A 13,386-nucleotide genomic window follows, 5' to 3' on the forward strand; every position below is an offset into this window, starting at 1 on the left:
ATTTTGGGCATATAATTCGTATTCAAACGGCGTTGAACTGATTTGAACATACAACGGCCGCAATTTGCAGTAGAACGTAATGCTCTGTAAATATATTGATTAACTCTGATAGGAAGTTCGATGTAATATCGAAGTTGCACTTTACATTTTCGATTCGGTTTGGGCAATGCAATTTTCATTCAATAATCTATGCTTTCAGGTGTAATATGAAGGCTCAAAGTATCATCATCTGTATTCCATTATCGTTAACTATTTCAACAACTCTTCAGAAATGTTCCTACATACATTTTTTCAGCTCAAATTATGGCTATGAATGATTAACCGTTCTTGATTCAATTTCATAGATTGCGACAACAACAAAACATTGTAACTAGACGTGTTTTGTGGTTTTATGTGCAATAAAACTAGGAAAAGACAATTACGATGCTGCCTTTGCTCTTAGAAATACGTTTTCCTCTTACTATAACTAATAGATGAGGAATAAATTTACGATTCTATATTTCGAGTAGTTGCAACGTCTTGCAATGAATTATTGTGGGTGACCTTCTGTGAAATATCAACTGGGGTTAATTTTTCATTCAATTCATTGTTGGTATTCCCATTATTTACTATCAATTCTAAGAGAATCTAATTGGTATCTATAAATTCACAAATATCTGGTTGATGATGCTGGTTGCTGAAATCTGAGTATACATACGATATTTGAGACTCCAGACCATTGCTAAAGTTCAAAAGTGTAACATGGAAAACTCTAACACTAGGAGGTCCTGCGTTATCATAAACGATAAAAATATTTTTCTCCCGAAAATCATCACTCTCAAAATAACCTTACTGTTATAGATTTCCAGGGCACAGCGGTGTACCTATTCGGTTAAGGTTATTGTTCAGTCTATCCTCAGAATTTCAAGTCCAAGATTAAATTCCATTACATAGGGAGTCTGGCAAATGATAAGGCCATAAAGATAAACGTTCCGCAGCATCCTTTACGGGATAGGTTGCTTGTTCGGGAACCTTATCACGTTTTCCGGACCAACAAGGAGTTGAATTAATTCAAACAGTTTGGAGGGCCTGGAATGGACTCTGTCTATCTCGAGAACTTTTACGAGTTTTCGGTTTGGTAAACAATAATGACAGATAATTAGTGGGGGGTTGAAAAGTTCTCAAAAACGAGTTCTTAATTCCTCATTTCTACTTTTTTCTTGATTAAAAACAAATAGAAGTGGTGGACCACGTGGCACAACTCCAGTAGGAGACGTTTTTTAAGTCTTTCGGTTAGAAGACAGCCTTTCAGCCCCAAGAAGAGCTATTCAACATCTCACACAGTCGGAAAACATCTCCATGGAGTCAATCTAAGAGTTCCACTCACTTGCGAACACATCAAGCGAGGGTAAGTATACACTGGTATGAAGAAGTACATAGTTTCCATTCATTTTCGAACAAATACAGCGGTTAACACAAATGATCTGGGAAAGTTGTCAACGAAGAACAATATCGACACGTTAAATCGATCGGAGATAACGAAGATATTCGAAAGTTTGCAATCTCCCACTTTTAGAGCCCATTAAAAAACTCCATCCAAGTTTAGAGCGAAATTCCGAACCTTATCTTCCATCGGGCAACTAATTTCAACCAGCATTCCATCATCATCATTGAAAACCCTCAGAAATTCCCAAGCTGAACAATAGACACGACCTCGAAACGTCTTCGTTCAACAACATTCGCAATACGTCCAAATAACAGACTCCAGTCTCATCAACATTTCCTGCCAGCTGAAATGGGACTTCTGTTCTCTACTAATCCTTGTCCTGGGAAAAGTTCACAGAGTTCATGATGGTTAAGACGGTAATAGTCGAGAGTCTGACTCTCATTAAGGGAGCTTAATTTGAATTTGCACCACACAGCCATAATTAGAGCTTCTATGCAGTTTTCAATTATGGGAAAAGGGTCGGGGGATAAGCTTTGGAAAATGGAACTCATCTGGCGTCATATGATACGAACGAGTCATGATTCATTTCGTCTTCCGTTTAGCTTCGGGGAAATTCAGGCTTGTGTTTCTCTGGTTTTTCAATGTGAACTGGTTGAAAAGCGAGCTGTAGGGACTGCACATTTCAACTTTGGATTATTATAAACAGAGTAGTAATTTCTCTGTTCAGCATTCAGGCCTGAGATTACAAATCAGTTCTGTCAGTTCTTTCATGGTTATTTATGAAAAAAACGAACGAAGAGAACATTTAAACTATCGAATTGAAAACTGATCCACTTTTTCACACACTTCGAGAAGTGTAGACTCAGAATAGTCGGTGTAGAAGAAAATAGGCATGATCTTCATGTTTCGTCACACCTTGTTTTCACCACATGATGATGTCCATTCCAAAGACCAAAACTGAGCTGACCCTCTTGCAGTTTCACTTATCTCGTCCTTATTTCCATTGAATACCTCCGCTGATCGAATAAAATAGTGCCCATTCACATTACTATCGACTACCTGAAAGGCTGATGTAACCGAATAATGGATGCGGTGTGTCCGAGAAGACACAGAATCTTCTTGGTCGCAAAACATTTAAAGAGATGCTTGTTAACGGTTCTCCACGCTGTGTTCCATAGCCGGAGGTGTTTTTGAACCAGCGTCACCTACCTACTGGTTTGTTTGGCGTCTAAATATAGTCATAGGATGAAGTTCAACGTACCACGTTTCGTCGAGATGAAATGACGAAGATCCTTAAATTGATGAGATTGATAGTTTTCGTCTTTCTTTAATAGAAAACAGGTTACGATGAAGATTTCGAGTAAGTCTGTGATTTTTGAGAGAATGGAATAATAGTGACCACTGACACATTGTTCAATCTGAAAGGAAAATACTCATTTATTTTCAATTGGAATATTAAATTCTTCATGATATGCTAGAGTGCTCGAGATATCAGCAAACTTCTTCTCTATTGCCAGCTTGTAGGTAGGTACATAAGAACGAGTTTCTTCTAGTCAGGTGAAAACAGATGTCAGAATTGCAATTATTACTTCATCTATAACTATTGCATCTTAATATTTCATTATGCTAGAGTCCTTGTAACAAGAATATATTAACAAAGAGTAACTTGATACTCTTTGATATTAACATCTGGTCGGCATCATTCTGATACATTCAGTAAAATCAATTCATTTAAAATGTATGCATTCACTTCATTATGAATTCTCTGATTGTAGGTACCTATGCCATAATAATCATTTTATTACTAGCTGCTTATACACTTATAGTGTGCCACATGAAAATGGACTATTGCTTTGTTTATTTTGCAACGACGAAAAATAGTCAGGAAAGAAGAGGTTTTCAAAAATTATTTTCTTCTACCGGTCTATAGTTATCTATGTATTCCACGGGACATTTGAATGAAATTTGTGCTAGAATTTTTGTGTATTCCTTAGATTCCTTTCTTATATTTCATATTATTGTCAAAAATGCAGCAACAATTGATATGTGAAATGAGATTTCAACAAAGAATCTCAATTCGAGATATAACTCTTCTATTGTGACGACTAAATGAATGTAAACAACAAGAATCATTCTGTATACTATACCCTCGGAATTCAACTAAAAATTCAAGGAATTTCAGCCAATTAAGATTTAATTTCCCACGTATCCGACTTGGTTACCGAATAATTACAATAATAACAAACGGAAACAAATAATTTTGTGTCCTTTTTCGACCCAAGGCAAAAGTGTTGTTCTCATGGAATATATTTCAGATTTATCGGACTAATTCTCTTCCTCCTTGAGTTTTACCCCATTCCCATATAACAAATGGACCCAGCATCTCCATAATATCCCAAAAATACGGGAGGAAAGCAAAATTTTCCATCAACGAAGAAATCGGAAAAGTTTAATCAAATTCAATTAAGGACTCCTTCGAGTCATACACAAAATTTACAAAATTTTGTTTGTTGATTTCCTTTACTATTGGTCTTCCTCGAAAATAATTTCACTCTGGTAGGTACCTGCATACAAACTGATTGAAATATTCATTCTTTTGGGCGTCTTGCTTAATCTTTTAAGGTGAGTTTCACTCCCCTTATTCAAAGAAACAATTACTCTTATCTGAGGTCAACAAACTGTAACCGGTAATGCATTTATTGGGGAAGATAAAATACTGGCTCTGATATGGAGAACAATTGTGTCATTTCGACTACCTTATATTTCCGCCAATATCTCACTCGTACATGAGCGTTTCGTTGTTTTTTTCACTCGTGAAATGTATTATGTCGTCAGATGGAGCACGAAATTGTAAAACTCTTCAAAATTCATCCCCATTATAAATTATATTCTTTCCTTTTGTTCAAAAACAGGAACATTGCCGAAAAGCTTCAAGAATCCTGATAAGTTTATTTTTATTCCTGAAAAAAACAACGTTTCCTGCCAGAAAGAGATGAAGTAACTGTAACTACTTTTCGGCTATTTTCCTTCATTCAATCCAACCTGCCTTGAGGTCAGTATTTACTCCATTACACAACAATATTTACTTAAGGGGAGACAGGAAATACGCGATAAGTGTTATCCCGATAAGCAAAAAATAAATTAAAGGGATGAACGGTTAGCGTTATTTGTTTTTTCGACATTTGATGGCAACGGTAGCTTGAGAACTGAGGTAGCAGAAAACAACTGCGTACAGAGACTTAATGCACATCCTCAAAGATATTCTGATCTAAGTATGGAAGCTGTTCTTGTTCATGAGCCCGAGAGTGAAAATTTTTCACAAACTGACTTTCTCCGATTATTGTTTAAAACAATGAGAAGTTGAATGAAACTTAAATCACTGCTTTTACATAACATTCGTGAGAATTTTGAACAATAAAAGATTAGGTCCAGTTTTGTCAGGATAAAAGACAGGATGTTATCAGATTAACTCATTTTTCTGTAGATCTACCTAAGAAATATTGGAAAATTACAATTGGAAAGTGGAAAAAAGAAGTATTGAAGTGATGTATTGAGACGTTTATAAATTTATATGTGTTTTTACACAATCTCTTGAAAAAACAGCATACGCTAGATGATTCCAGTTTTGTAACCGCTCCAGGCATTTTTATGTTTGGATTCAAGTGAAAGATGATGATTGGTACAGCTATTAAATAGAAGAAAGCACGCGAGAAAGTGTGATGAGGCAGCAGATGAGCTATTTGGAGAGAAATATGGGGACTACTATCTATTTTCAATGTAGGTTATAATTGGTAATTATTTGTCTTGCGTGAAAACCCCCTGTGAATGCTTAGGAGAGTAATTGGAAGAAAAGAGCGTTCTCTCTGATGAAATTAGTGTTAATAATAATAAAAAAATGTATATGAAGGAGGCAGGCTTGGTACTTTGGTTGTCATGGTATGGGATGATGATATAATCACAGAACACACCGATATCTTCTTGATCTTGACTTACTTTATGGATATAATATGCATTCGAACATGTTGAACTGGCTTCTCACAGGACTACTCCAGAAGAAATGTAATTTTTGTGCTTGTGTATGCATATTCAGTAAGTTGAAATAAATTAGTATATCAAAGACATTTATTTGTGTGAATAAACTTGGACAGATCAATAAGTATTTTAAATTGCAACATCATTTAAAGGAATTACTCAAATCAAATCCATTGATTCAGTCGTTGCCAGCTGATATTTACCCAGAAAGACAATCCTGCCCTCATGTAACAGATAGAAGTGATGAAACAGAAACCAGGAAGCAAGTAGGTTACGAACACAAACCAATTACCTTTAAAGAACCGAATCCCAACACAGTTTGGCGCCTCTCCGAGAACATATCAATTTCACTTTGCACTGGAAACCTAACCGGTGATCTTTTTCACGGCACCATTCACGTTAAAACGAATCAACTGAGAAGAAAAAACCGCGAAATGTTCAATTCATCCAAAGTCGACGAGAAAGACTCCTTCGCTCGAGTAGACTGGAAGGCTTTCAGCGGCCACAACACAACAGTGAAATTGTCGTGACTCTTGTGGTAGGATGAACCTGATTAGAGGCCCTGGGGCCGGGTACCTCTCTGCCAGATGGAGGAATAATGTCATTAAAGATATTAATGGGTTGGAAATAGATACAAGCGATCTTCCTCTACTATACGATCGCTACCTTTGCAAACCGGAACACTTTAACGACCGTCAGACTGTTGGCAGAGCTCATTTTCAACTTGGGATCACGGTTGTTCACCTTCTATATTTTCACTTTTGTCGATATAATTAGAGAGTTTTTTGGAGAAAAAAAAAAGGATTGAAACTCAACGGCAAATAGAATTTTTCGAGGTTCTTCGACAAAATACGAAGACGATTTCACAAGGAAAATCTAAATCCAAGAAATATCCTTTGATGTACAAGATTCTCGAGATAAAATTAGGAGAGCCCGCCTTGTTCAGAGCTAAAGCCCCTGGAATTTCGTCTATAAAAATAGATCTCCGAATCCGGTCATACGAAAATGACTGAATTTGGTACACAGGCGTTTTATGATTTGCGAAATCTCATATCTTGGCGAAAAACTGCCTTAAAACACCTTTAACTGGACTCCAATGTCTTTGAAACCACGAAACATTGAACACGTGGAAATTTGTGAACCTTCAAAAAGCCCATTCAGAAGATTTTCATGCATCATGCTATTTTTTCCTGAAATGCAAGATATTTGAGATAAACCTAAAAATATCATTGAACGCATTATTTCGAGATTCGTATGGAATTCTACTTGTCTCACAGTCTCACCTTCACAGGGGACATTCAGTCACATTTTAAGTTTTTTCTCAGAAATCTTGCGTTTCGTGGAAATATTTCGAGAGACAAGAAAGTTTTTCAATCGAATGGGCTTTGTAAAGATTCAACCATTTTCAATCAATCCGGGGTATCCCTGGATCATTGATAATGGTTATCAGATTGTCTCTGATGGTTATTATCTATGTTCTAGGGGAAAACCCTCATTCTTGTAATAACAGTGAACTCTAAACGATTTCTTTTCTTCACTGTGAAATAAACGTCATCTATGCATTTAAATTTGTGTTCTGTGGTCAAGACCTAACCTATTTTCAGACTACTTTGACGTTTGAGTGTGTTTACTGTTTTTTTGGTTAGTTTGAACGAAAATAAATAGACAAAAAGTTACACTGCTCAGCTTCTCATTATTTTTGGTAGACAAACATCAAACAATGGCAGGAGAAGTAATTGTTGATGCTTTACCCTATATCGACGAAGGATACAATGAATCTGGAGTTAGGGATGCCGTAAGTTGACAAGTTCAATTCTTGATTTATGGATACACTATGCAACTCCAACTAAATTGTTTGGAGATTCTCAAAGGCTATAGTTATTCTTCGTACAATTTGATTCATTTCAGGCCCTTGCTATGGTTGAAGAAGAATGTAGAAGGTACAGACCCACGAAAAATTACTTAGAACATCTACCACCCCTAAATATATCATCTTTCGAGACTCAAATGATGCGCAATGAATTCGAAAGGCTACAAAACAGGAGCCCTATGGAACATTTCTCTATGAAACGTTATGAACTGCCGCCTCCGCCAAGTGGTAAGGTGAACGAAATCAGCGCTTGGCAAGAATGTGTGGATAACTCTGAAGCCCAACTGAGGCATCAAGGAGTGCGAATAATGAATTTGAATTTGATGATAGAATATTTTTGTCCAACATGGCAAAGGTTTCTGCAAACTGTAACCGATACGGAAAAGATAACTACTGCTAAGGTGGTGGCTCTACGACAGTCCTTACAAGAACTGAACTGGCAGAGGAAGTCTAGTCAAACAAAAGTGGGTGAACAATTGAAAGATTTGGAAGCGAAGTGGGTACAATTAGTCTCTAAAAATTACAGTATTGAACAAGCTTGCTGTATGATTGAAGAATATATAAATAAGATAAAGCAAAAACCAGAATTAATGTTGGCAGAAGACAAAGATATGGAAAACATGTTGAAGCCCATCTGATTGATAGGTGATTTGGAAAGTAAGATGAAAAATAAAAATGCTAATATTTACTGAAAAATTTTTTTCATTACATTATCCACTGTGTATGTTAAATACCCACATAAACAATTTTCATCAAAATGTTTTTCCTCCAAATAATATGCTGATACTAGTCAATATTTCAAATGTGTGGGAAATTTTTAGGATACTTAAGAAATTAAGGGCATCTGTTGTTTCATTTATTTTGAAACAAATCATACATGAACATGAATGACACTCATTCAATTGTGACAGTACAAAAATACATTAACTAAAAACAACTTAAGGAACATTAAACAACAAGTTTAATCTTTCTTATCAGACTTCTTATTACTACTAGCCAATTTACTCAGAACTTTATGTCCAGATAAGAAGGTGAAAGCTCCTAGAGGTATCAACCAAGCACAGGTAGTAAACATGTCCAATTTAAGCCAAAAACATAAAAAGAGGCATAATATTGAACCAAATCCAAGGTGGAAAGGTAAAGACACAACTGAAAAATTCTTGATATTGATACCAATTTTCATCCACAAAATCAACAGCAACAGAAGGGGAGCTGCTGTTAGGATTGAAAATAATAAAGAAACAGTTGTGGATGGTCGCTTTTCAGCTTGCCTGAATAAATGTTTTATTTCAGGCTTCGGTCCCCTAACGCTTTTCACATCAGGATCATTCCTTCCTAAGTTAATATCAATTTTACCCACATTCCAAGTCATGGGGTTACTCATAACTGGATCTCCTAATATTAGTTCAATATCGAAAGTTCCAGAATATGTCAATTCAGCATTTAAATTTATCTCTACTTTATAAACTTTATTATTATCTTGCTCAGCTATGAAAGTAATCTCTTTTTTGGCCGAATGCAGTCTCAAGAAAGCTTGATGAATTGATCGGGAGAGTGAAAATTTAGCAAGGAGCAAATGGCTTGAATCAGCTTGAAGTGCATTGGACAATCTGTTTGGATAATCGAGTTTTGAAAAACGTGGAGCTCCTGTACCATCAAGATCCCCTAGACCTATTTCAAAAGATTTCAGGCTTACAGTTCCTATTACCCTAATATTAAAGCTTTCCGTATTATCCCCAGTGTTCAAAACGACTTGATAGTGATCTGGATCTAAACGAAGAGGAAGGATGAACTCAGTAGGTCCTGAACCAGCAGTAAGTGGTTGTTTAGAAAGAACAACCACATCGTCCACCACCCTTGTAGCTGATATTGCAACTATTGGACCTGGGATTGGCTTGATGGGTTGTCCAAGTAAATTCGACACCCTCACTTTCAATTCTGGCTTGTCAATAGAAACAGAGGATTTTCCTATAATTCCTATACTCACAGGAGAAACAGAACTTGTTGTTAAAGCTTTAATTGCTTCTAATAAGGCAACAATGCCTTTGGCAGTTTGAACGGTTTTTCTTGTGAGTAAATAGTTGGAAATCTTATCTGCTTGGACTTGTGTCAGAGGTTTTAATCCTGGTAATTTTAATAACCCAGTCAGAAGAAGGGAAGTTGTACTCAAACCTCCTTCCCATTGGAGCAATTTTCCATTAACTTCATCTAATTGAACAACAACATCTTCTGCTCTATCTATTGCAAATTTACCATGATTTCCCAGTAACGAAGAAGTATGAATTGCATGTCCTAAAGTGATCAAAGTATCATCTTCTTTCAATTTAGACAGCAATAATTCTGATACTTTAGCAGGATTAGGAAGAGTTTCACCAATCACTTTCAAAGCCTCTGATGCAAATCTTATGTCTGATGGTGATGATTTTTCATTAATAACAACATTACGTAGATACTGAAATATAAATATCACCTCAGTTAAATGAACTTGTAACAAAACTCCAAATTACCTTAAGAGTTTCTTCTTTTTGAATTTTACCGGGACAGTTCAAATCTTTCCAAGCACAGTATGCTTGAAATATAATTTCAGGATTTTCATCCCCTTTGAGATTACTCCGGAGACTATCACAACTTTTTTTAATGAGTTGGGTATCTACTTTAGAGTTTAATAATTTGTACCCTACAGCTCCATAGTAAATTGCAGCAATATCTGTACTATCTTCAGATAGAGATTTGGATAGAACTGATAGGAATTTTTTGGTGTCTGTAGAACTGATATAACCTTTAACACTACCGTTAACATTTAAGGTGAAATATGCTAGTATAAGTGTTCCTGAAAAAAGACATTTTCATTTCAGAATTATCCACCTATTTTTCATAAGTAAATTACCTATCAGAATGTGAGAATACATATTTTAATGAGAAAAGGACCGGCTTTAATAACTACTCTTTCATTTCTAGTTGACGAGTCAAAATTGACATGACACGTATTGTATCAGCAGTGTTACCAACTGTTGCAATGAAAACTTTCTGTTAAAATGTGGCTGGACATGATTTTTGAAGACGAGTATTTTTCATTGAGGCGGTGAATGCTTCATGAAAAAATATACAGATTTTTGAGGGAGGCTCTACTCTCTATTTTGAAACAGTTGTCTAGAATTTGTTAGCAACAGGAAATTTTTCATTCTTCGGTTCGAACAACCCTTGCAGTCTATGGTTCACTTACAACAGTATTTATCTTTTTCTTTCTATGAGAGCATCACAAGCGACGCTAAACCGCCATATTGCAGTCTGTGTTTTTCTGGCCGTTTCTTCATTTGCAAGCAACCATTTCGTGGAGAATTAGAAGATCTTCGTTGTTTTTTGAATGGTCAATTCAAAAGTCCATCTATTTATCATTTAAAATTTCAAAAGCTGTTTGATTTCTAAAAATGAATAAAAACTCTGAAGACGAGAAGGAAGTTATCAAAGTTATAATTGTTAATGAAGATGGAACAGAAAGTGAAGTTGATGCAAGTTCGCTTAATTGTATAAAAGTTGAAATTTCAAATAAAGATGAAGACTTCGAAACGATAGAAGGTATGACTTGAGTTAGGTTTGTTGAAAGCATCAAAGATTTGTTTTTAACTGTCTATAGACATGTCCCATTTACCTACCTTCAAAAATGAATTCAGAACTATTTGCTGATATTTTGAGAGCTCTGACAAATAAATTTTTTTACAGATGATACGATATCGAACGAGGATGGTATTTCCAGAGAAACATTACTTCTGGATAACATCAAAGTGTAAGTATATTGACATTTTTTGAATTACAATAAAAATTTTAGGAACACCACTTCTGTCATACAGAAATTCAAATATCACTATCTATAAACTGATCTGTGTTACTTCCAGGGAAATGATTGATGATCCCGTTCATGAATTTGGTGAATATCTACTGCCTCAACATTCAGAGGAATATTCAGAAAAAGAATATTTTCATGAGTATATTGAACATGAAGAGAATAATCCATCTAGAAAACGTAAACGAGGTCGACCCTCTACTTTAGAATCCAATAAGAGGAGAAAGCACACATGTGACATATGTGGATATGAATCTTATCAAAAGAGTCACTATAGACGACATATGGCTATTCATTCTAAACCAGATGGAATTTACTGCAGTATATGTAGGAAAGAAATGTCTCGAAAGACTGAACTGACAGATCATATGGATGAGCACAGATGTTCCTTTGACAGAGATCGCTTTCAATGTAATCTTTGTGATTACTCTTCCAAGAAACTCACAAATGTGAGTCAGCACACCGAAGTTCATTATAAACCAGAGAAAACAAGATTCGAGTGTGAAGTCTGTGATTTTTCTGCAACTAATCAAACAAGTTTCAAAAAACATATTCTCATGCATGGAAGTTCAAGAAGTACAAGGTGTCCTGTATGCTTGATAGTGTTCAAAACTATGTCAGCCAGAAGGAGGCACCTTCTGAAATACAAAAATGGTCCAGATCCAAACAAGTACCAGTGTCCTGAGTGCTCTTACAGAACTGCTAAATACAACAACTTCAAGCAGCACATGGTTGTCCACCGCAACGAATACGAAATTGAGATGTTCCAATGCTCATTCTGCCCCTTCAAGTCGAAGAGGAAAACTGATTTAAGACAACACGTTATTGTTAAGCATAAAACCGACGAAGAGGTCTTATTATTCAAGTGTGACTTTTGCTCCTACGAATCCAGGAGGGGAAATCACTTAACTAGTCATATGAAGAATCGGCACTCTAGAGAAATTATAGTTAAAAAGTGTGGGCTGTGTTCTTACAAAACGGTGTCCCAAGTGTTGATAGAGAAGCATTGCAATATTCATTCTAAGGTTCCTGAGCATTTTTTCCTCTGTTCATTGTGCGGATCTGGATTTTTGTCCCCAAAGCTTCTGGAAGGACACATGGAAGCATCACATTCTAATAATAATGAATCAGTTGATATGAATCTATCAGATGATGACATGGTGGTGAAACAGGTCAAAGAGGAACCTTGTGATGATGAAGGCTATTCTGTTGAGCTATGTAGAATAGAAAACGATGAAGATTATGAGAGAAATGGGGAATTGGAAACATTTTATTGCTGTCAGTTTCCCCAGTGTAATTTCAAAAGTATCATGGAGAGGGATGCCAAGATTCACAAAACAATAAGTCACAACAAACGTGGGGATGACAATCGTTGTCCAGAATGTACGTTCCACACAACATCGAGATATCTCTACTTGGATCATTTGAAAGTGCACAAAATTGATATAGAGCATTTGAAGCCCCATTTGTGCGACATCTGCGGTACCAGGTGGATACGACAGGGTGATTTGACACGTCACATGTCCGTTCATTGGGGAATTGATTCGGAAAAGAGGAAAAGGAGCCCGACAAAATTAGAAAATCAAAACTCTGATAAGAAATTGTTGGAATGCTCTTTATGTTCTTATTCTACGAGATTGAGGCTCTGTTTGTACAAGCATATGTTGAAGCATGGTGAGGAACACCAGCAGAATTTCAATCTATATGTAGAAGATGATACAGGTGATGTGACATATCCACCAGATGACCTTTATGAGGACGATCTAGATGCTTTTCAATGATAAGATTGAAACTACTGCTCTATTTGTAAAAACTGTATCGATATGTATATAGTTATGGCTTAATTTGCGAAAGTATATTGTTTTGAATTAAGGGGTGTAGGAAAAATATATAAGGAAGATATTTTTTTTCCTACAGTTCTTAATCTGAAAAAATTATCTGTATATATACCTTTTTTGAAGATATTGGAGAAAATTGATATTTTGATGTTTCTGAATTTCAAATATTTAATAAATATTAATTTGCCAGACGTATAGTTATTTAATGGAAATCCCTCAGCTTTATTCGAATATGAAATGTAGTGTATGAAGTTGGACCAGCACTTCAAAAAAAAATGGAAATTTTTCCATATGTTTCTCAAGATACATCAGAAACTGTATAAGATGGACTATCCCAGTATTTTCGAAAATCTGGGATTTAACTGGTGAAATAAATTGT

General features: G+C 35.7%; 4 protein-coding genes across 5 annotated transcripts in view; 2 read left to right on the forward strand and 2 right to left on the reverse strand.

Annotated features, from left to right (window-relative positions):
* Positions 1–5,863, reverse strand: part of LOC123312586 — a 78,401-nt gene extending 72,538 nt beyond the window's left edge. For both annotated transcript variants that reach the window (XM_044897092.1, XM_044897091.1), the window contains exon 1: positions 5,751–5,863. The gene's annotated coding sequence lies outside the window, so the exon portion shown is untranslated. The remainder of the gene's footprint in view (positions 1–5,750) is intronic.
* Positions 5,864–7,059: 1,196 nt separating this feature from the next.
* LOC123311480 (pre-mRNA-splicing factor SPF27) lies at positions 7,060–8,024 on the forward strand. Its single transcript, XM_044895493.1, has 2 exons — positions 7,060–7,253; positions 7,367–8,024. The coding sequence occupies exons 1-2, from the start codon at positions 7,179–7,181 to the stop codon at positions 7,964–7,966; spliced, it is 675 nt and encodes a 224-aa protein (XP_044751428.1). The 5' UTR covers positions 7,060–7,178; the 3' UTR covers positions 7,967–8,024.
* A 253-nt stretch (positions 8,025–8,277) lies between these two features.
* LOC123311479 (dolichyl-diphosphooligosaccharide--protein glycosyltransferase subunit 2) lies at positions 8,278–10,370 on the reverse strand. The gene is made up of 3 exons (XM_044895492.1): positions 10,216–10,370; positions 9,836–10,158; positions 8,278–9,780 (listed from the first exon to the last, which is right to left on the reverse strand). Exons 1-3 carry the CDS (start codon positions 10,235–10,237, stop codon positions 8,290–8,292), a joined length of 1,836 nt encoding a protein of 611 aa, XP_044751427.1. The 5' UTR covers positions 10,238–10,370; the 3' UTR covers positions 8,278–8,289.
* A 228-nt stretch (positions 10,371–10,598) lies between these two features.
* On the forward strand, positions 10,599–13,198 carry LOC123312010 (zinc finger Y-chromosomal protein-like). Its single transcript, XM_044896180.1, has 3 exons — positions 10,599–10,904; positions 11,049–11,112; positions 11,222–13,198. The coding sequence occupies exons 1-3, from the start codon at positions 10,757–10,759 to the stop codon at positions 12,948–12,950; spliced, it is 1,941 nt and encodes a 646-aa protein (XP_044752115.1). The 5' UTR covers positions 10,599–10,756; the 3' UTR covers positions 12,951–13,198.
* The last annotated feature ends 188 nt before the right edge of the window (positions 13,199–13,386 follow it).

The sequence above is a fragment of the Coccinella septempunctata genome, chromosome 4, assembly GCF_907165205.1.
Source record: "Coccinella septempunctata chromosome 4, icCocSept1.1, whole genome shotgun sequence".
Lineage (NCBI taxonomy): Eukaryota > Metazoa > Arthropoda > Insecta > Coleoptera > Coccinellidae > Coccinella > Coccinella septempunctata.